We start from the raw sequence: 24,594 nt of genomic DNA, 5'->3' as shown, positions 1-24,594 counted from the left end.
ACTACTAATCTACTTTCTGTTTCTATGGATTTGCCTATTCTGAGCATTTCATTTAAAAAAATGGAATCATACAATAAGCGGCCTTTTGTGACAGGCTTCTTTCACTTAGGATATTTTCAAGATTCATCCATGTTATAGTATGTATCTCCAGGAAAGTTTTTAATTCAAAAGGATGCCTGAAGTAATTCGACTTGATTTTCATGACAGCCTACTTAGTTTTCCTGGCCTAGATATGTTGTCCTAATCTATTTAAAACTGTGCACAAGAGGCCGGGCTCCTGGAATTTTAGAAGTCTAAGACTGGTCAATCTATAAACAAATATTTACTGAGCATCTACTATGTGCACAGCACAGTGCTTGGCCCTTTAGAACAATGCCATCCAGAAGGAATGTAATGTGTGTCACAGTAATATTGTCTAGTAGCCACATTTAAAAAAGTAAAAAGAAGTAGGTGACAATTTTAATAATATATTTAACCCAATATATCCAAAATATTATCATTTAACAGATAATCAATATTTTAACTATTTTCCTCCATAATAAGTCTTCTAAATCCAGTGTGTATTTTTATACCTGCAGCACATCTCAGTTGGGACTAGCCACATTTCAAGAGATCAAAAGCTACTTGTGGCTTAGTGGTTATTGTATTAGACAGTGCAACTCTAGAATACAGAAAGAAATACAGGAAATTCTTACTTTTCTCAACTTCTTATTTTAGTCCTCCACTTATTCAACACTTTCCAATTAATACCCAGACCTCACATATTAATATCTTTAATCTTTCATTTGGTAAGAAGGCAGTCATCTATTTTAGCAATTCAAGGCAACACAATTCAGTGCCAAATAAATGTATTAAACAATACGTGCCACCAGAATTTGAAAAAAAGTCAGGAAGTCAGAGCATAACGATACTTTCATTAACCAACGTTTTTCATCATTAAGGTGCAATTATAAAGAAAAAGTCTATGGTAAAAGCACACCAAATATAAAACTTTGCTTGAGAATAAAAGTATATAAAGCCCATGGACTCCTACAGATTTGCAAAGCCTGTAAAGAATATTCAACCCCTTACCTTTAAGGAAGCCAGCTGATCTGCCCACATTTCTATTATAGGAACAAGATGCTCAAATCCACAATCTTGAACAAGATCTTTATTAAAATGTTGGGCTCCTCCTTTGCTCTGTTTATAAATTATTACTGGAGCTCTTGGATTGTGAATAATTGAATTGATGCTCCTTAATACCTTTAAAAAAGACAGTGTTTTTAGTTGAAATGTTTACCACAGTCCTATCAAAGTGATATATGTTAAAGGAGTGCTTTACATATCAATGTAACATCATTACCGAGTTAGAGATTCATTGGACAGGATTCACCAAAACAAGTGTCTTTCAAAGGACTGTACAGAACAAGTGAGTGAAAAATGCTGTGTTATTTTTCTTTTTTTCCCATAGAAAGCTACAGGTCTCCTGAGAATTTGATTTTTGATGCTTATTAACAAGCAGTTTTGTTGTTGCTGTTGTTTGGTTTAGAACATGCATTTCAATGTTTTGCTTCTATTATATTTAAACTCTACTTTGAATTCCATTTTAATGGAAAAAAATAATTAATTCGCCTTCATTAAATTATTAATGAGCACAGGAACATAGTATTTCTTCTCCCTCTGCCTCACACCAAAGATTAAGGAGGGCAGCAGAACTCCTAAAAGAAATCAGGGAGCTGATATTAGCTGAGTGCCAGAAGGTCATAGCACAATTCCCTTCCATGAGGGTGGCAGTGGACCAAGGGGGATTACATACATGTCTAGCAGTATGTACCCATACCTCGTAGTAGATTGTTAGCAAAAATTACTGCAATTATTACTCTTCCTTACATCCTCTCCCCTTGGCAGTATGACACTTCAGGTTCTCCCATCAAGAGGTAGAGTATTTCCTGCTCCTTGAATCTGGGGTAATCTTGGGCCTTGCTTTGGCATACAGAAAAGGAAGTTATGGTGTGCCAGCTTGAAGCCCAAGACTCAAGGGGCCTTGATTATTTCTGCTCTCTCCCGTTGAGATCTGCTGCCACATGGACCAGCCCAGGCTAGATGGTGAATGATGAAAGACACATAACCCAGTCAACCCAATCACTCTAATACAACTCCAGAGCCACTTAGCTGACTTGTACCAGATTGCAGATGCATGAGGGAGCCCAGCTGCAATCAACAGAACTGCCCAGCTGTCCAAGCACCGTAATATTAAAGGGGTGTTATTTTAAGTCACTAAGTTTTAGAAAGGTTTGTTACACAGCAAAAATAAACTGATACGTATATAAAGTCAAAGATAGAATAGAGCAAGGAGAGGAGGCAGCAACAAGAGAAGTCTGCCCTTTTACTTCTTCTGGTATGGTAAGAATATACCCTGTGACCAAGTGGACACTTTGGAAGACAGTCAAGCTTTGCTTTCATGGAAAAAAAAAAAAAAAAGCTACCTATAGCTGGAGGACCCTAAGGGAGTATCACTTGAACAAGAGGAAGAGAGGGATTCATAAGAGATCAGCTGGAAAATGCATTGCCCACAGAATGAATGGTATGTTGCCAAGGTCCCTAGTTGGTAGAGAGGAAATAACTGCACATACACACACACACACACACACACACACACACACACACACATTCTGTGATAGAGAAAAACAGGTAGTATTTGGTCATTAGCCACACAAAGGGCACCAGTGCTAGATTATACCAGCACCAGTCGAGAAAGATTCTACCCTTTTGCTTTGTGTTCTCACTCAACATTCACCCTCACTGACAACCTGGAAGAAGCTAGATATAGCAGAGGACTAGGAGTGAAGGGGAGCAATGAGAATAAAGAAACAGATCACACCCGCTTGCCACACTGCTTATTTGGAGAAGCATAGGTCAGACATGAGATAAAGTAAGCATAAGGTAGAAGCCTTGAACTGGATGAGAGATTGAAGTTTTGACTGAGATTTGAATGACTTTTTCTCCCAATTTTTCAACAAGGAAATTTTGAAACATACAGAAAATAAAAAGAATATAAACAATAAATACTATATTATATAGTCAGTGTTCACCAGAAACAGAACCAATAGGATGTGTATGTGTGTGTGTAAATGTCTGTGTATTTATTTATTATAAGGAATTGGCTCACACAATTATAGGAGCTGACAAGTCCTGAGATCAGCAATTGCTGAGATCTGCAGTCAGCAATGCAGCAATTAGCCAATGGCATAGTTCTAGTCTGAATTCCCACAAGCTTGAGACCAAGGAAGAGCCAATGTTTCAGTTCAACATTTGAAAGCTGGAAAAAAAAAATTGATATCCCAGCTCAAAGGCAGTCAGGCAGGCAGAAAGTTCCTTCTTCCTCAGCCCTTTTGGTCTACTCAGGCCTTCAGGTGACTTGATGAGACCCAGCCACCACGAGGAGGGCACTCTGCTTTACCCAGTCCACCATTTCAAATGTTACTCTCCTCCAGAAACACCCTCACAGACACACCCAGAACAAGGCTTGACCAAATTATCTGGGCACCCTCTGGCCTAGTCAAGCTGACACATAAAATTAACCATCACAAGTCCACCCCTCGTCAACTTGGCACCCATACACTTTGCCTTAAACATACTTAATCTCCAAATAAAGACAATAACAAGATCATGGATCACCTAACATGATACAACTGTGCTGTGTACAACCAAAAATGTACTAACCCCTTTGCCAGAAGAGGAGGTAAAGTCCTAAAGTGAGGATTACTCTTCTCCTTGATACCCTGTAACTTAAAAACTATGATATAAAAATAACAATACTCAAATATGATGACATAGTCATTATATGATAAGAGAATAAGAGCAGGAAAAGAACAAAGATATTTGCTATATATATATATGTATTTACAAATATATACATACACCCATGTGAACATATTCATAACCAAATAAGGAGGAAATACACATGACAATTATAATCCTCATTTCTATAAGTCATCATATGGTCACAGCTGGTATTTATCACTACTTTCTTCCATTACCTTTTTTTTATTATGTTTGCCTTCAGCAAGCACCTCAGCTGGTCCTGGTCCTTTACTTGCTGGGGTAATCCAAATCTTCATTCCTGAAGGGTCTGGGCCATTAGTAGTTCTGCCTAGACCAGGTTGTTGGAGTTTTCCATTGACCTTTATCACAAGGCATGGCAATACTAAGAGATGCCCTAAGGGATGGCCTGTATTCTAGACATTCTCTTCCTTTCCTTCCTTGTGGAGTGGTAGTACACTGCTCAAAGTTCTGCCCAGTGGGAGGATTTCCCTTCACTACTTTCCTTCAGGGATGTCCCAGACAGAAGCTGTAGTGTTGCAGTTGTCTACTTTAATGTGGTCCCTTCAGATTATGCAGAGCCACCTGTAAATCAGGCCTAAGTCTCCCCTTCTTATGTCAATTGATCACAGGGAACTCCCCATGAGGCCACAGGTGCAGGCTGGGGGAGAGAAGGTAGTGCAGCAAGAGTGGGAAACCGCAGGCATTTGGCCACTGCTTCATGTAATTTATTGTGCCTTCAGGGCCTGCTCAGGCCCAATTTCACATGTACCACCTTCATTTGATGACAGAGTGCTGCTGTGCTCACCCAATTTTATTGGCTTCGTGGGTCAGATGACACCCAGCTCATGACGGGTAATTCAAGTCACATGGTAACTTTGTGGCCCACCGTTAAGCCTTCTACTCAGGCCCCGCAGCAGGCCAAGAGTTATTACTTAAAAGGAAAGTAGTTATTTGCAGAGGATGACAGGATCTTTCTCCAAAATCCTAAGAGCCTGACTTATGATTCACCTACAGGGGCCACCAAAGGCTGCCAGCAGCATCCCTACCTGCCATGACAGTCTAAGCCCCATCGGATCTGCTGGATCCTGTGGCCCGAATGGCAGAGCAGCTTGCATGGCAGCCTGGACCGATGCAGAGCCTTCTCTTGTTCTGGGCCCCACTCAAAACTAGTGCCTTTTCAGATCATTCAGTAAATGGGTTGGAGTAACACAACACATGAGGAATATGTTACCTCCAAAATCCAAAGAGGCCTACTAGGTGCTGTTCCGGGTTTTTGGTTGTAAGAGGTGCCAGAGCAATAACTTATCCTTTACCTTAAAGGGAGATCTTGACATGCCCACACCACTTGAGCCCTAGAAGTTTCACTGAAGTAGAAGGCCCCTGAATTTTTGTTACATTTCTTTCCCATCCTTTAACATGCAAATGTCTTACCAATAAGTTGCTACTTCTTGCTCAGTAGGTCCAATCAGCATAACGTCATCAATGTAATTGGTCAGTGTGATATCTTATAGAAGGGAAAGGTGATCAAGATCCTTGTCAACTAAGTTATGATATAGGGCTGGAGAGCTGATATACCCCTAAGGCATGACAGTGAAGGTATATTATTGGCTTTGCCAGTTTAAGCAAACCGCTAGTGGTGGTCCTTATTGACAGGTATGGAGAAAAAAGATTTTCTCATCTCATTCAGAAACATTCTCAGAAAAACCCAGAATAATGTTTGGCCAAATATCTGGGCACCCTGTAGCCCAGTCAAGTTGATAAATAAAATGAACCATCACAAACACCCATATAATCACTACCTAGATTCAATAATTGTTAACATTTTGCCATATTTGCTCACTCTATCTATATTTTGAGCTGAACCATTTGAAGAAACTGCATGATAGCATGATAACACTTCACTCTCATACATACTTAAGCTCTTAAAAGTAGGCATATTCTTCTACAAAGTCATAATGCCATTATTATAAATAAGAAAATTAACAATAATTTCCCCCCACACACACCTACAGTCAGTATTTGACAAAGAAGGCAAAATACACAATGGAGGAAAAAAAGTCTCTGCAGCAAGTGGTGCTGGGAAAGCTGGACAGCTGCATGTAAATCAAAGAAGTTAGAACACTCCATCACACCAGAAACAAAAAATAAACTCAAAGTGGCTTAAAGACTTAAATATAAGACAGGACACCATAAGACTCCTAGAAGAGAACACAGGCAAAACATTCTCTGACATAAATTGTAGCAATGTTTTCTTAGGTCAGTCTCCCAAGGCAATAGAAGTAAAAGCAAAAATAAACAAATGGGACCTAATCAACTTATAAGATTTTGCACAGCAAAAGAAACCATAAACAAAATGGACAACCTATGTACTGAGGGAAAATATTTGCCAATGATGTGACCGACAAGGGCTTAATTTCCAAAATATACAAACAGCTCGTACAACTGAATAACAAAAAAGCAAACAACCCAATCAAAAAATGGGCAGAAGACCTAAATAGACACTTTTCCAAAGAAGACATACAGATGGCCAATAGGCACATGAAAAGATGCTCAATACTGCTAATTGTTAGAGAAATGCAAATCAAAACTACAATGAGTGCTCGCTTCGGCAGCACACATACTAAAACTGGAACGGCACAGAGAAGATTAGCATGGACCCTGTGCAAGGATGATAAGCAAATTCGTGAAGCATTCCATATTTTTTTGTTATAAAGCAGAAACTAACACACCATTGTAAAGCAATTATACTCCAATAAAGATGTTAAAAAAAAAGAACTACAATAAGGTACCACCTCATGCTGGTCAGAATGGCCATCATTAAAATCTACAAATAACAAATGTTGGAGAGGGTATGGAGGAAAGGGAACCTTCCTACACTGTTGGTGAGAATGTAAGGTGGTGCAGCTACTGTGGAAAACAGTATGAAGGTTCCACAGAAAACTAAAAATAGATTTACCACATGATCCAGCAATCCCACTCTTGGGCATATATCCTGAGAAAACTATAATTCAAAAAGACACATGCACCCCAATGTTCACAGCAGCACTATTTACAACAGCCAAGACATGGAAACAACCTAAATGTCCATAGACAGGTGAATGGATAAAGAAGACATGGTACATATATATACACAATGGAATACTACTCAGCCATAAAAAAGAATGAAATAATACCATTCGCAGCAACATGGATGGACCTAGAGATTATCATACTAAGTGAAGTAAGTCAGACAGAAAAGACAAATATCATATGATATCACTTATATGTGGAAGCTAAAATATGATATAAATAAATGTGTTTACAAAACAGAAACAGACTCACAAACATACAAAACAAACTTATGGTTATCAAAGGGGAAAGTTGGGGGAGGGATAAACAAGGAGTTTCAGATTACCAGATACAAATTATTACATATAAAATAGATAAACAACAAGGCTGTACCGTATAGTACAGGGTACTGTACTATATTCAATATCTTGTAATAACCTATAATAAAAAAGAATATATATGGATATATACATAACTGAATAACTTTGTGGTACAACAGAAACTTAACACATTATAATCAACTATACTTCAAGAAAAAATAATAAAAATAAAATAAAAACCCAATAATTCCCTAACATCATCAATGCTTGGACTGAAGTTTAAATATACTGATATGTATAATATGTGACTATAACCCCCTTGCCAAAAGCTATGAGTTCTACTTTATATATTATTCAAGAACGGGAAAGGGAGACTCAAAACAACCACTTTAAAGAGAGAAGAGTTGGAGCTTCCCTGGTGGTGCAGTGGTTGAGAATCTGCCTGCCGATGCAGGGGACACATGGTTCAATCCCTGGTCCGGGAAGATCCCACGTGCTGCGGAGCAACTAAGTCCGTACGCTACAACTACTGAGCCGGCGCCCTAGAGCCCGTGAGCCACAACTACTGAGCCCGCGTGTCACAACTACTGAAGCCCGCATGCTTAGAGCCTGTGCTCTGCAACAAAAAGAAGGCACCACAATGAGAAGCCTGCACACCGCAGTGAAGAGTAGCCCCCACTTGCCACAACTAAAGAAAGCCCACGTGTAACAACGAAGACCCAACGCAGCCAAAAATAAATTAATAAATTTAAAAAATACTTCAAAAATAAACAGAGAGAAGAGTAATGCCATTTCCTTTGTTTCCACCATCAAGCCCAGGCTATTTGATAAATAAAAAAATAAATAAATAAAAAACGAATAATTCCCTAATATCAGGGAATTATAAAGTATAAAGACAACATACCGTTTTCATACTGAATTTTTGTCCCTACTCATACTTCAAGTTACAACTCACAGGTCTCCTGGTAATATGATTTGAGATGTTTATTTTGGAGCTTTTTTATTATTTAGTTAGTTAGTTAGTTCAACAGAGTGTATTCAACATTTCACTTCTATTTAAACACATTCCAAGGCTTCCCTGGTGGCGCAGTTGTTAAGAAGCCGTCTGCCAATGCAGGGGACACAGGTTTGAGCCCTGGTCCGGGAAGATCCCACATATCGCAGAGCAACTAAGCCCGTGCGCCACAACTACTAGCCCACGCTCTACATTTACTGAAGCCCATGCACCTAGAGCCCATGCTCTGCAACAAGAGAAGCCACCGCAATGAGAAGCCTGTGCACCGCAAGAGCAGCCCCCGCTAGTCACAACTAGAGAAAGCCTGCACACAGCAACAAAGATCCAACACAGCCAAAAAAAAAAGACCCTAAACACATCCCTTTAATGGAAAAATGAATTAATTCCCCTCCACAGAATTATTATTGACAACAGAGTATATTCTTCTTCTTTTATTTTTTTGGGGGGGCAGTGCTGAAGTATTAAAGGATAGCTTTATTACTTTGCCAGGCAATGGGGTCATACTGGACTTCTGCCTCGAAAACCTATGTGTCCTAATCCAGGAGGATTTTTTCTTTTTAATCTTTTTTTATTTTTTTAACACCGTTATTGGAGTATAATTGCTTTACAATGTTGTGTTAGTTTCTGCTGCATAACACAGTGAATCAGCTTTACATATAAATATATCCCCATATCTCCTCCCTCTTGCATCGCCCTCCCACCCTCCCTATCCCACCCCTCTAGGTGGTCACAAAGTACGAAGCTGATCTCCCTGTGCTATGCAGCTGCTTTCCAGCAGCTATCTATTTTACATTTGGTAGTGTATATATGTCAATGCTACTCTCTCACTTAGTCCCAGCTTACCCTTCCCCCTCCCCATGTCCTCAAGTCCATTCTCCGCATCTCCATCTTTATTCCTGTCCTGCCCCTAGGTTCATGAGAACCATTCTTTTTTAGATTTCATATATATATGTTAGCATACGGTATTTAGTTTTCTCTTTCTGACTTACTTCACTCTGTATAACAGACAGACTCTAGGTCCATCCACATCACTACAAATAACTCAATTTCGTTTCTTTTTATGGATGAATAATATTCCATTGTATATATGTGCCACATCTTCCTTATCCATTCATCTGTCGATGGACACTTAGGTTGCTTACACGTCCTGGCAGCTGTAAACAGTGCTTCAATGAATATTGTGATACTTTTTTTTTTTTTTTTTTGCAGTACGCGGGCCTCTCACTGTTGTGGCCTCTCCCGTTGCGGAGCACAGGCTCCGGACGCGCAGGCTCAGCGGCCATGGCTCACGGGTCCAGCCGCTCCACGGCATGTGGGATCTTCCCGGACCGGGGCACGAACCCGTGTCCCCTGCATTGGCAGGTGGACTCTCAACCACTGCACCACCAGGGAAGCCCACATGTCTTTTTGAATTATGGTTTTCTCAGGGGATATGCCCAGTAGTGGAATTGCTGGGTCATATGGTAGTTCTATTTTTATTTTGAGGAACCTCCATACTGTTCTCCATAGTGGCTGTATCAGTTTACATTCCCACCAACAGTGCAAGAGGGTTCCCTTTTCTCCACACCCTCTCCAGCATTTATTGTTTGTAGGCTTTTTGATGATGGCCATTCTGACTGGTGTGAGGTGACAGGTCATTGTGGTTTTGATTTGCCTTTCTCTAATGATTAGTGATGTTGAGTATCCTTTCATTTGTTTGTTGGCAATCCGTGTATCTTCTCTGCAGAAATGTCTATTGAGGTCTTCCGCCCACATTTGGATTGGGCTATTGTTTTGATACTGAGCTGCATGAGCTGCTTGTATATTTTGGAGATTAATCCTTTGTCAGTTGCTTCATTTGCAAATATTTTCTCCCATTCTGAGGGTTGTCTTTTCGTCTTGTTTATGGTTTCCTTTGCTGAGCAAAAGTTTTTAAGTTTCATTAGGTCCCATTTGTTTATTTTTGTTTTTATTTCCATTTCTCTAGGAGGTGGGTCAAAAAGGATCTTGCTGTGATTTATGTCATAGACTGTTCGGGCCAATGTTTTCCTCTAAGAGTTTGAAAGTGTCTGGCCTTACATTTAGGTGTTTAAACCATTTTGAGTTTATTTTTGTGTATGGTGTTAGGAAGTGTTCTAATTTCATTTTTTTACATGTAGCTGTCCAGTTTTCTCAGTACCACTTATTGAAGAGGCTGTCTTTTCTCCATTGTATATTCTTGCCTCCTTTATCAAACATAAGCTGACCATATGTGCATAGGTTTATCTGTGGGCTTTCTATCCTGTTCCATTGATCTATATGTCTGTTTTTGTGCCAGTACCATACTGTCTTGATTACTGTCACTTTGTAGTATAGTCTAAAGTCAGGGAGCCTGATTCCTCCAGCTCCGTTTTTCTTTCTCATGATTGCTTTGGGGGACTTCCCTGGTGACACAGTGGTTAAGAATCGGCCTCCCAATGCAGGGGACATGGGTTCGAGCCTCGGTGTGGGAAGATCCCACATGCTGCAGAGCAACTAAGCCCGTGCTCCAAAACTACTGAGCCTGCACTCTAGCACCCACGAACCACAACTACTGAGCCCATGTGCCACAACTACCGAAGCCACACTGCACAACTTCTGAAGCCCGTGCACCTAGAGCCTGTGCTCCGCAACAAGAGAAGCCACTGCAATGAGAAGCCCACGCACCACAACAAAGAGCAGCCCTCGCTCACCACAACTAGAGAAAGCCCGCACCCAGCAATGAAGACTCAATGCTGCCATAAATAAATAAATTTATAAAGAAGAAGAAAAAGATTGCTTTGGCTACTCGGGGTCTTTTGTGTTTCCAAACAAACTAAAATTTTTTCTTCTAGTTCTGTGAAACACGCCAGTGGTAGTTTGATAAGGATTGCACTGAATCTGCAGATTGCTTTGGGTAGTATAGTCATTTTCACAATATTGATTCTTCCAATCCAAGAACACAGTATATCTCTCCATCTGTTTGTATCATCTTTAGTTTCTTTCATCAGTGTCTTATAGTTTTCTGCATACAGGCCTTTTGTCTCCTTAGGTAGGTTTATTCCTAGGTATTTTATTCTTTTTGTTGCAGTGGTAAATGGGAGTGTTTCCTCATTTTCTCCTTCAGATTTTTCATCGTTAGTTTATAGGAATGCAACAGATTTCTGTGCATTAATTTTGTATCCTGCTACTTTACCAAATTCATTGATTAGCTCTAGTAGTTTTCTGGTAGCATCTTTAGGATTCTCTATGTATAGTATGTCATCTGTAAAGAGTGACAGTTTTACTTCTTTTCCGATTTCGATTCCTTTTATTTCTTTTTCTACTCTGACTGCCATAGCTAAAATTGCCAAAACTATGTTGAATAATAGTGGTGAGAGTGGGCAACCTTGTCTTGTTCCTGATCTTAGAGGAAATGGTTTCAGTTTCTCACCACTGAGAACATTGGCTGTGGGTTTGTCATATATGGCCTTTATTATGTTGAGGTAGGTTCCCTCTATGCCCACTTTCTGCAGAGTTTTTATCATAAATGGGTGCTGAATTTTGTCAAAAGCTTTTTCTGCATCTATTGAGATGATCATATGGTTTTTATCCTTCAATTTGTTAATATGGTGTATCACATTGATTGATTTGCATATATTGAAGAATCCTTGCATTCCTGGGATAAACCACACTTGATCATGGTGTATGATCCTTTTAATGTGTTCTTGGATTCTGTTTGCTAGTATTCTGTTGTGGATTTTTGCATCTATGTTCATCAGTGATACTGGCCCGTACTTTTCTTTTTTTGTGACAACTTTGTCTGGTTTTGGTATCAGGGTGATTGTGGCCTCGTAGAATGAGTTTGGGAGTGTTCCTCCCTCTGCTATATTTAGGAAGAGTTTGAGAAGGATAGGTGTTAGCTCTTCTCTAAATGTCTGATAGAATTCGCCTGTGAAGCCATCTGGTCCTGGACTTGTTTGTTGGAAAATTTTTAATCACGGTTTCAATTTCAGTGCTTGTGATTGGTCTGTTTATATTTTCTACTTTTTCCTGGTTCAGTCTCGGAAGGTTGTACTTTTCTAAGAATTTGTCCATCTCTTCCAGGTTTTCCATTTTATTGGCATAGAGTTGCTTGTAGTAATTACTCATGATTCTTTTATTTCTGTAATGTCAGTTGTTACTTTTCCTTATTCATTTCAAATTCTGTTGATTTGAGTCTTCTCCCTTTTTTTCTTGATGAGTCTGGCTAATGGTTTATCAATCTTGTTTATCTTCTCAAAGAACCAGCTGTTAATTTTATTGATTTTGCTATTGTTTCCTTCATTTCTTTTTCATTGTTTTCTGTTCTGAACTTCATGATTTCTTTCCTTCTGCTAACTCTGGGGGTTTTTTTGTTCTTCTTTCTCTAATTGCTTTCAGTGTAAGGTTAGGTTGTTTGAGATTTTTCTTGTTTCTTGAGGTAGGACTGTATTGCTATAAACTTCCCTCTTAGAACTGCTTTTGCTGCATCCCACAGGTTTTGGGTCATAGCGTTTTCATTGTCATTTGTTTCTATGTATTTTTTTTTTTTTTTTTTTTTTGCGGTATGCGGGCCTCTCACTGTTGTGGCCTCTCCCGTTGCGGAGCACAGGCTCCGGATGTGCAGGCTCAGCGGCCATGGCTCACAGGGCCAGCCGCTCCACGGCATGTGGGATCTTCCAGGACCGGGGCACGAACCCATGTCCCCTGCATCGGCTGGCGGACTCTCAACTACTGCACCACCAGGGAAGCCCTGTTTCTATGTATTTTTTGATTTCCTCTTTGATTTATTCAGTGATCTCTTGGTTACTTTAGTACTGTTTAGCCTCCATGTGTTTAAACTATTTTTTACAGTTTTTTTTTTCCTGTAATTGATATCTAGTCTCATAGCTTTGTGGTCAGAATAGATACTTGATACTATTTCAATATTCTTAAATTTACCAAGGCTTGATTTGTGACTCAAGATGTGATCTATCCTGGAGAATATTCTATGAGTACTTGCAAAGAAAGTGTATTCTGTTGTTTTTGGATGGAATGTCCTGTAAGTATGAATTAAGTCCATCTGGTCTATTGTGTCATTTAAAGCTTATGTTTCTGTATTAATTTTCTGTCTGGATGATCTGTCCATTGGTGTAAGTGAGGTGTTAAAGTCCCCCACTATGAATGTGTTACTGTTGATGTCCTCTTTTATGGCTGTTAGCACCTGGCTTATGTATTGAGATGCTCCTATGTTGGGTGCATAAATATTTACAATTCTTATATCTTCTTCTTGGATTGATCCCTTGATCATTATGTACTGTCTTTGTCTCTTGTAATAATCTTTATTTTAAAGTCTATTTTGTCTGAGTATTGCTACTCCAGCTATTTTTTGATTTCCATTTGCATGGAATATCTTTTTCCCTCCCCTCACTCTCAGTCTGTATGTATCCCTAGGTCTGAAGTGGGTTTCTTGTAGACATCATATATACAGGTCTTGTTTTTGCATCCATTCAGCCAGTCTGTGTCTTTTGGTTGGAACATTTAATCCATTTACATTTAAGGTAATTATCAATATGTATGTTCCTATTACCATTTTCTTAATTGTTTTGGGTTTGTTTTTGTAGGTCTTTTCCTTCTATTGTGTTTCCTGCCTAGAGAAGTTCCTTTAGCATTTGTCGTAAAGCTGGTTTGGTGGTGCTGAATTCTCTTAACTTTTGCTTGTCTGTAAAGGTTTTAACTTCTCCTTTGAATCTGAATGAGATCCTTGCTGGGTAGAGTAATTTTGGTTGTAGGTTTTTCCCTTTCATCACTTTAAATATGTCCTGCCACTGCCTTCTGGCTTGCAGAGTTCCTGCTGGAAGGTCAGCTGTTAACCTTATGGGGATTCCCTTGTATGTTATTTGTTTTTTATCCCTTGCTGCTTTTAATATTTTTTCTTTGTAGTTAATTTTTGACAGTTTGATTAATATGTGTCTTGGCATGTTTCTCCTTGGATTTATCCTGTATGGGACTCTCTGCCCTTCCTGTACTTGATTGACTATTTCCTTTCCCACATTAGGGAAGTTTTCGATTATAATCTCTTCAAATATTTTCTTTTCTTGTTTTTTAAATATCTTTATTGGAGTATAATTGCTTTACAATGTTGTGTTAGTTTCTGCTGTATAACAAAGTGAATCAGCTATAGGTATACATGTATCCCCACATCCCTCCATCTTGCATCTCCCTGGAACCCTCCCTATCTAGGCGGTCACACAGCACCAAGCTGATCTCCCCATGCTATGCAGCTGCTTCCAACTAGCTATCTATTTTACATTCTTCAAATATTTTCTCAGACCCTTTCTTTTTCTCTTCCTCTTCTGGGGCCCCTATAATTCAAATGTTGGTGCATTTAATGTTGTCCTAGAGGTCCCTGAGACTGTCTTCAATTCTTTTCATTCTTTTTTCTTTATTCTGCTCTGTGGCAGTTATTTCCACTATTTTATCTTCCAGGTCAGTTATCCGTTCTTCTGCCTCAGTTATTCTGCTATTGATTCCTTCTAGAGAATTCTTAATTTCTCTATCTTCTCATTTTAACTTACTGTGTTTGGGGTCTCCTTTTCGCAGGCTGCAGGTTCATACAGTTCCTGTTACCTTTGGTGTCTGCCCCCAGTGGGTAAAGTTGGTTCAGTCACTTGTGTAGGCTTCCTGGTGGAGGGAACTGGTGCCTGTGCTCTGGTGGGTGGGGCTGGATCTTGTCCTTCAGGTGGGCAGTGCCACATCTGGTGGAACACCTGTGTATCTCTTTTTCTTTTCCTTTGTGTTTGTCTAGTTTCACTTGAATTGCACCCTGCTCTTCAGATGAGAGTTCCTAGTGTGAAACGGCTGTGCCCATCACCTCAGCTTGGCAGGCCATCTACTGGAGCACTACGCTCCACACTGCAATTGATCTGGGAGGATTTGATCAGGGGGTTTATAACAGTGGGTCAAAGGTGGGGTCTCTGACAAGATTAGGGTGTGAGCCGGGCCTACACTCCTTTAATCTCATCTCAGGTCTCCTAATCTTGATGATCTTCTCTGGCCCCTTCAATCCTGCCTCAGGTGGTTTGTTGGCTACTCCTCTCTTGATTAGCAACTGTTCGAATCTGCCCTTTGGAATTCAGGGAAGGTCATGGATGCTGGAGTCTTGCCTTGGTTTGTAGAAGCCAAACCTCTAGACGGACAGATTAAGGGAGTGAGCATGTTGGGAATATCCAGTCTCAGTCTTCTCACTTGCATATCCACATAAGAAAGACGAAGGATAAATAAAAGGAAGATCATTTAAAATCCAATTTAGTGTGAATTTTGTTTTAATTTTGTGTCTTGAAGAGATGCAAATTCAAAGGAAAAAAAAGATGGAATTCATAGGTAATTCAGGGTATGGAGAGCAGCTCACAATGAGGAATCCAGAGTGATTATTCCATTTGCATGTGAGGTTAGTGGCTGGACTTTTTTTTTTTAATGCTTCTTCTGGCAATTACAGTATTCGATTTCTGGAGCTTTAGTGGAGAGGGCTCTGTGTAGAGAAGCTGGGGGCCGGCTCTGTCCCTCCACGGAGCATGGTCATTCCCAAAAAGTGCCCTTCCGGCTTGGAGCACCTGGGCGATAGCAGGGCCTCCGGAGAGGGGTGGCCAGTGGCCGAGAATGGAGAGCTTTCCTTTCCTATAAAGCAGGATTACTAATCCATCTTGGAGGGTTTTGAAGCGCACAACTCTTCATTGCAAAGGAAAATGCATCTGGACACCAGCACTTCTGGATAGTGGTGCCCCAAAATCACCCAGTCGAGCACTTTCGATAGAGCAAAGCCCCAAGATTTCCTAGAGGTATATATTCTTCTTTATAACTTAGCCACACTCTGATGATTGGCAGCAAAAGATGTATTAACAATGAATAAATGGCAAAATAAAAAATTCCCAGAGAGACTAGAATTTATGAAAGAAAAGTCACAATACAGGTCTCATCTTATTCAGAAAGGGTTTGCAGGTACTGACAAACTCTTGGTATGGGTAAAAAAAAAACGTTTTTAAGGGTAATCATTAAAAGAATAGAAAATGATTAAGATGATGATTGTCCTACCTACCTGAAGAGAAAAAAAGAGCAAAGGAATCTCCACCTAGCAAATGTCAGGAAAGAAAAGAATGGAACAAGAAACCATGTAAATAGAAAACAGAAAGTAAGATATCAGGAATAAAAGCAGATATATAAGTTGGTCTCAGTGTCTATGAATGGTTTAATTCCGCTGATGAAAGAACAAACCCTCTCAAAGTAAATCTAAGAAACAAAATGAAATTTAGTTATATAGTGGATACAAGAGAGTTATCTAAAACAAAACAGTTTTCACAAAGGTGCCTGAACATAAAGTCAACACAGAGATGTACAAAGAACCAGCAACAATCAATTAGAAAATGTAATGGAAAAAGGATCCCATTCATAATAGCAATAAAAGTTATAAGATAACTAGATAACCTAGGAAATAAACAGAACAAAAAATATGCAAAAGCTAAATTTAAAAATATATAAAACTTTATTGAAAGCTAGAAAGGAAGACCCAAAGAAAATTAGAGACATATTTCTGAGTGAGATGATTCAAAACTGTAAATGTGGTGACTTCCCTGGTGGTCCAGTGGCTAAGACTCCACGCTCCCAATGCAGTGGGCCCAGGTTCGATCCCTGTTCAGGGAACTAGATCCCACATGCCGCAACTAAGAGTTCTCATGTCGCAATAAAGATCCCACATGCCACAACTAAAGATCCCGCATGCCGCAACTAAAGATCCCACATGCCGCAACTAAGACCTGGCACAGCCAAACAAATAAATAAAGTTTTTAAAAAAATTGTAAATGTATTATTTTTCCAAATATTAATCTAAAACATTAACTCAATTTCAGCTCATCTCAATGGGATCTATTTTTGAATTTGACAAATTATTCATACAGGAAAATAAATGTGCTAAAAATATATCCAAGGAAAAAATTTAAAAGAACAATAACAAGACACTTACCTTAAAAGGTATCAAAACCTACTATAAAGCTACAGAAATTAGTATAGAAATGGAAGAGACTAGAGAGTCTAGAAACAAACCTATGCATCTAAGGGCATATGGTATATGATATACGTTTCAATTCAGTAAAGTAGAGAAACAATAGTCAACTAGAAGCTGCAAACTCAAATGCCTATAGAAGCCAGGTAAGAGCATAAATGAGTGAAGCAAGGACGGGGTGGGACTGTGGCTAACTGAAGAGCACATGCCCATATGTGACAGGGGAAAGGCCTAATTCTGTGCTGATAACGACTATGCAAGAATTTGCTGCCAGATTCTTTGGTTTTTTAAGAGAAACTAGAAATAAGGACTTAAATAAAAATCCCTTAATTAAAAAAAAATTAGTAATTAATTCAAAGTTTAAAAAAACCTGTATGGGCCCAATAAAATATGAGTGCAGGCCCAGTTCAGTCAGTAAACTACCAGGCTTACTTGCTCATTTATTCAATAATAAATGGTCTATAAATCAAGTAAAGTTAGATCTTTACATCATACCACATAGAAAATTAAATTTCAGATGGACTAAATATCTAAATTTAAAAAAAGCATACAAGGACCTTAAGAAATAGATTTACTTATGTAATAATATCAACAACAGCAAAAACAAAAACAATAAAAAGGGAAATGGCTTAAGTAGGTAGAGAAAAGGATTATAAAATCTGTTAAAATCTTATCAGCTTTTCACTACCCTACTTTGAACAGGCCAAAGTCTCTTTTCAAGGGTAAGACAAATTCTCAGTCAAGTTACCACTTTTAGCCAAGTAGCATGTCATGGCAAGACGAGACAGGCTAAGCAACACAAATAAAGGATACAAGTATTCCTTACCAATTGATCATTCATTATACTGTGATTGTAACCAAGGTTCACTGTAAACCCCAGTCTTTCTGTCAACTGTTCAATACCTGAAAGTATCTCTGGTCAGTTAGGGTCTGCTGCTGGTCATCTTTGCTGGGCTCATCTTTTCCGTCTTTGTCCTCAGCCTTTTTTTGACTGATAAGATCCTGTAATCTAAAGGGGAAAAAACCCAAGATAATACAAAATGCTTTACTAGACACTGGATTAAGATGACAAAAATAAGCCAATGATCCAGCTACCCTCCCAAAAGCTTTGTCATTTTCCATATATATGCGTGTTTGTGTGCATGCACATACATGCATATATGCATAAATTTTTTTTTAATTTTAAGCCATGTTGTCACTGGAAAACAAGAAGACCCTCTTAACAGACACAATATAGAAGGAATCCCTGAAAACTAAAGGGATCAGACTGATGAAGAAAGTTCTAACCAGTCCCCAGCACTTATAAAAAATAGAATAGGAAAGAACTACAGTAAAGGATGAAAGCAAGTTCCAAGGTACTCCAAGCTTGATGCTGTAGGTAAGGGAATCAACAAACAATGGGTAGGGAAAACAGTTTGGGCACTGCAGCAGCAAGAGCTAGGCAGTTTGGTCCTTCCTTCTTCATAGTCCTCTTGTGCCGAAGAGAAGACAACAGTGACACCTGTCCGTCAAGAGGGCATGAAAACCCAAGAGACCATTGTCCCAGGTGGCTACCAGAACTCTGGGGGAAAGTCTCTTTGTCCAGAAACCTAAAAACACGAGTGTATCCACCTAGTAGCCCTTCTCCAAATATCTCTGAAGTCAAGGCTGTAGTAAATATTTCTCCCCCACCCACCATGCCTTAGAAAAAAGTCTCTTATTAAACCCACTTCAAATTAACCAGTATGCCTATCAGTTTCCTGTGGAACCCTGACCCATTAAAACTGATTCCATGACTCGTTAGTAAGCTTTACTTGCTGTTTGTAAAATAGAATGGCGACATTCTATCGTGTCATTTGCCTACTAAAAACAGTGGCTTCCCACTACTTTTAAACTAAATCCAATCTCCTTGGGTTAGGTTTGAACTTCTCCATGCTGGTAGTCCTAACCCAATATTCCTCTGGACTCCTTTCTTACCTCATCTCTTACTACCACCTTACAATTATCTCCTTCACTCACATGTATTCCCCTTGATCTTCACTCAATTGCTTTTCTCTGCTCTCTGGTGAGCATATGCCAGAAACAAAATAAACAGAATTAGCTCTAGATAAAAAGTCAACCTCCTTCCTCTAATAGACACAGAGACCTCACAATCTATTTTCCACTTGACTTCCCATCTATTTACCATATTCACATATTTGACAGTTTTGCCTAAAGGCAGTGCCAGGAGCATACTGTCTAGAATACAAAAGTGACACAGAAAAGCCAACAGCTCTATAGTGGGACTACAAGTCAACTGACATATCTGAATTTAAATGTTAGTTAACCTTTCATTCAGGTGGAAAAGTTTAATTTATCAATGAACTGTTTGCAAGTATGATTAATAAATATTATACTATGGATATATAATATTTTAACTGTCAGTATAGTAACCTGAATATATATATCATTGCATATACTAGCTTACAGTCACTCTGGGAAATGAAATGTGATTCAATTAATTAGGTGAATAAAGAGATACCCTCAATGTAATAACGATAATAACTAACATATATTGGGAGCCTGGTGATGACAATAATTAGTATTTATTGAGAAACTTCTCTATGCAGGAACTCTTCTAAGCACTCACATGTATTAATTTATTTAATCCCATTGTTTTTCTAAATTTACAGAAGGTAAGGATTAGTAAAAGCTAGGGATTCATGGGGAATTGACCTTTGGTTCACCTAGTCTCACAGTAAATATTTGCCACAGCATAATACTCCTGAAAACTTTTGTATTCTGCAAAACCACACGTGAAAATAACAGGGTTCAGGAGAAAAGTAAGTGTTAGCAACCAGACTATTTAAAACTGAGGCAGCTTTATAACTAGACAGCTAACAAAAACAATAATTGGTGCCTCAGGAGATAAGTTAGACAGCTCAAGTATGTCTGGAGGTTGCCTCAGGCGATATTACAAATGCACAGCCAACAGAGCAGAAACGTTGGCTTGAGGATGCCAAAACTATGAAGATGGAAGTGGAGCTCCTGGCCAAAGAAGCCGACGTTATAATAGGTGAGGAAAGAAGGGCAACCTGCTCCTGGCCAAAGAAGCTGAGGTTAAAATAGGTGAGGAAAGAAGCGCAACCTGCCTCCAGCCTATAGTCTGTCTAATGCTGAGGGTCAGGGAGGGAGCCCTGGGTGCAGTTTCTCATTTTAAATTTTCTTAAGATAGATCTGAAAGGGCAGGTGCCTATGTACTAGCAAAGCTTTCCCCTTTCTGAAGTCTATACTATACTGCTATTCTAACTCCTTGTACCTAGGAAAAAAGTGCATGTAAACAATTCAACTTCTATGTTATACTATTAATCATTCCCTTATTTTCCAATTGCATATGACTTAATTGGTGTTTTAGAAACCCGTGTTTGAACAGAATATGCTGTACTCAGAAATATTCCAGGGTTGTTTTATAGTCTCCAGAGTAGTGAGCAGAGCCTGAAGGCCATAAAAGTCTCCTAAAATGGCTAAGGAATTCTTTACATACTTAGCAGACACCCATTCCACATAGCTAGCAGCAACAGCTATGTTTCTTTGTGGAGTCTGGAAATCCAGAAAACTGTACTCCCAACTTAAAAACTATGTTGATAAGTTTCTATGTGCAGACACTTCATAGCTTTTAACTGTGTCTGTTGAAGCCTTTCCATAATCTCATGGTGACTCCTGTTCTGGAGTTCTCTTTGGGGGATGGATGGGGGAGCCTTAACTAAAACACTTTTTCCACTCTGACTCAGTATTTTTCCACTTCCTGCCCTTCCCCTAGGCCCATGAAAAAACAGGAGTCATCTGTGCAGCATGTCATTTATTGACCCTTACCTGATGCCATTCTATGGGGAAAAACGGAACACCAAGGAGCCAGTCCTGTTTTGGCCTCTTTCTTATATTACTGCAGTAAGTCAGTAAAGCCTTGATTGTTAATTTCAGTTTGGCTCATTTTCCTAACTGACCACCTCAACTCCTGTCAGCTCAACACTAGGGTGATGAAATTCTGATTTTATTTTCTTCTAGCAAAATATAAATACCACTGAAAAATTAAATGGAATTAGTGTAGTACCTTTGGTTATCTTGCACTGGCAGACCTATTTGATCACTTCCCAGCAACAGAATTTTATAACCAACTTGTTTGTAATATTAACTCAAACAAGAAGCTTTCCCATGTTAAATTAATTTGATATTTGAAGACTGGTTAGTTGAAAGGTAACTACAGACTAAAGAAAAAAAATTAATTTTCTCTAGTTATAAAAGGGAAAGAGGGACGTCCCTGGTGGCGCCATGGTTAAGAATCCGCCCGCCAATACAGGGGACACAGGTTCAAGCCCTGGTCCGGAAAGATCCCACATGCTGCGGAGCAACTAAGCCTGTACGCCACAACTACTGAGCCTGCGCTCTAGAGCCCGGATGCCACAACTCCTGAAGCCCACGCGCCTAGCCTAGAGCCTTGTGCTCCGCAACAAGAGAAGCCAGTGCAATGAGAAGCCCGCGCACCGCAACAAAGAGCAGCTCCCGCTCGCCGCAACTAGAAAAAGCCTGTGCACAGCAACGAAGACCCAATGCAACCATAAATAAATAAATAAATTTCTAAAAATAAGGGTGGGGGGAGAGACTTTCCTCTCCTTTTCTTGTAGCATTTCCTTTGGAAAACCTGTAGTTATAAATCCTAAGAAGTATGTAGATCTTGTTAAAATTTACATAAGCCTCCTGCCAATTTTATACCTAGCAATGTCTTTCTTGGGAACCTTAGAACCATCTCTTCAAAGGTGGACATCAGGGAAGAGGGTGCCTTGTCTCCTTTTCCCTGTTGGAGCTTAGCCTATGCTCCTGGCTCTAAACTGTAACTTCCTCCTTGTCATGAAGATACAATACGTTTCATTTTTCCTTTGGTTAAAGACAATTCCATGTATGTAATGGACTGCATATCTGCCTGGCTATATTAAAGGGTGAGATTTCTTTCGGTCTTTGAAATCTGTTTAGCAGATTGCCTCTAATGCACACTGCAGTCTGGCTGGATATTTATTCCAACTGTTATATAAAACTGTTTCTTTTTTTTCCTACATATGTGGAGAGGATTCACTGGGTTGACAGGAGATTTTTTTTTAATTTTTTGAATAAGTCATACTTTTATTTTTCAGAAGCGAAAAGGACAAGTGGCAACTTGCCTTTGGAAAATACATTAATATCAGAGTAATAAGCTATCTATCTCATAGAGACAGTAGCCTAAGAAAGACTGTATTATCATATAAATCTCAAAGCTCTATTAAATAAATCGCAGAATAATATGTTTTTAACTGACACAACAAAACAAAAACATCAGCAACAAAAAATTAAACAGAATCCATAATGTGGTATGTGAAGACGGAAAAAGGAAAATCTGGAAATCTACACACAGAGAGCTCTCTATTAAAATCAAGGAGGCCCAAATCTGTTTCTTTTAAACAATATTCATGGATATAACTGCATTTTTCTAAATGTCTCATTGGTAATACTCAGTCTCGTAAGTCTGGTTCCATAATAATCTATAATGTAACTATTTCCATCTGAAGGTCCAACAATCTGCATTGAAATAAGAATGAAATCAATTAGGTTCCCAATTCCACAAAATCCTACAGTGTAAAACTTTAACAAACACATTTCGGTAATATATAGACTTGAGAAAACCAATTTCGTTTCCAGTAAAATGTGTTTCATTGCCACCAAAATCCTTACAAGTTATGTTGGGTGCTGGAAAACATGGAACATGAGCGGTGTAGTTTGTACAGTTAACTGGTTCTTGTGTAGCATCATTTATTTTTGGATCTTTATAAATATACTGTCCCAGTTTGAGGTCCTCGCACTTAAGTGACTCCTTGCTGCCGCCGGCAGCAGCTCCCCAAGGTCCTATGGTTACTGACACAGCCCACAGGACAGCCAGGAGCCGAGCAGCAGCAGTCTTGGAAGCAACCAGCCCGGAGGGCCAAGCGGCCGCCATGCTGGGGACCAGCGCATCCCCCTGGAGATTTTTATTTTTGATTATTTCCCTAACATCACAGTAGTTCTTTGAAAAAAATATTCTACCTCTGCCCCAGCAGAAAAGAAAAATTTGAAAATTTTTTACATTGAAAAAGTTTTTTTCATTGGGTGTTCTGTTTGGTTTTAGTTATCAGTGTGGTGGTTAAGAGTGTGAGCTTGAGAGTCCAAATGCTTGGGTATGGACCTGATTTCTTTCCAAGTTCTTCCACATACCACCTCCTGTGCAATATGGGCAAGTTATCTAACATTCCTAATTCTGTTTCACATCTAGATACCACAAAAGTTCCAAACTTAAAAACAAATTAATGACAGATTTTTTTAAATTCCAAATGTAAATTTCTAAAAAAAAAACACAAATCCTTTATTCAAAATGCAAATCATTTCTTCAAAATTCAACAGGAATACATAGCAGGGATTGGTTCTGAATCACAATTTTAAAGTCTAATAGTGAAGTCACTCTAAAAACCAGTTCCCAAATGAATAACAAAAAACATATACACAATCAAATCTCATTATTCATGGTAGTTATACTCTATAAAGTCACCATGTACACTGAATTAGTGAAGACTGAACCACTGCTGCTAGGGGAAATACAGGATCAGGTTCCTGCATGCCTCTGGTCACATTTTCCTCAACTGATCAATATATATAACCTTGTTTTATGTGTGTTAATGTTTATAAAGACATCTTTTTAAATACTGTTGTTTCATTAACATTGGACTCATGGCTAACAGCACTATAACTCATGCCTAAATGAAGTTTCTCTAACACATGTATATTCTCTGCAAGGTACATCACAGCCTTCTTGTGTGTAGAACACCACACAGCTTTTCAGTACCATGCTTGGGACCATCTTGGAGAAATCACCAACAAAAAGCAAAAAATGAAAAAATAAAAGTGGCACATGACAGCAAAAAGAATGACTGTTTACATTATGAAAGCTGAAACAAAAGGGCAGAGCATCACGTTGTTCCGCAGCTGAAAATGTGTATACTGGGCACATCCATGAATGATTGTGCAAGTGCCATCACTACTGATTTGGGGATTAAAAACAAATTTTAGCAGATAGGCAAATTCACAAATATGCAATCTGTGAATAATGAGGAAACGACTAGATATCTCTATGAATATATGTGCATGCCTTTGTGTGTGTGAGTATCTTCACTGATACATTTACATTGAAGTCCTAAGATTCCTTTGAAGGGGATCAGGATATGCCACTCCAAAATATGCCACTTTGAGGGATGGCCTAGTGCTTAGGATTCCGGGCTTCACTGCCGTGGCCCAGGTTCAATCCCTGGTTGGGGAACTAAGAGCCCACAATCCCCATGGTGTGGCCAAAAACAAAAACAAAAACAAACAAAAAACCCAAAATA

General features: G+C 39.1%; 1 protein-coding gene and 1 pseudogene across 5 annotated transcripts in view; both read right to left on the bottom strand.

Annotated features, from left to right (window-relative positions):
- Positions 1-24,594, bottom strand: part of CEP70 (centrosomal protein 70) — an 80,392-nt gene that overhangs the window by 5,317 nt on the left and 50,481 nt on the right. For all 4 annotated transcript variants that reach the window (XM_082654108.1, XM_082654109.1, XM_082654111.1 and 1 more), the window contains 2 exons: positions 18,101-18,206; positions 1,072-1,242 (listed from right to left, as the gene is read on the bottom strand). In XM_082654108.1, the coding sequence (XP_082510234.1) occupies positions 1,072-1,242; positions 18,101-18,206 (277 nt within the window). The remainder of the gene's footprint in view (positions 1-1,071; positions 1,243-18,100; positions 18,207-24,594) is intronic.
- Positions 22,652-23,192, bottom strand: LOC309822360 (TM2 domain-containing protein 1-like; annotated as a pseudogene). The gene has a single exon. The product of its transcript is annotated as a TM2 domain-containing protein 1-like (transcript).

Source organism: Grampus griseus (assembly GCF_964374135.1).
Source record: "Grampus griseus genome assembly, chromosome: 5".
Classification (NCBI taxonomy): Eukaryota; Metazoa; Chordata; class Mammalia; order Artiodactyla; family Delphinidae; genus Grampus; species Grampus griseus.
Note: the sequence above shows the minus strand (reverse complement) of the source record. Positions and strands in the feature narration are given on the sequence as shown.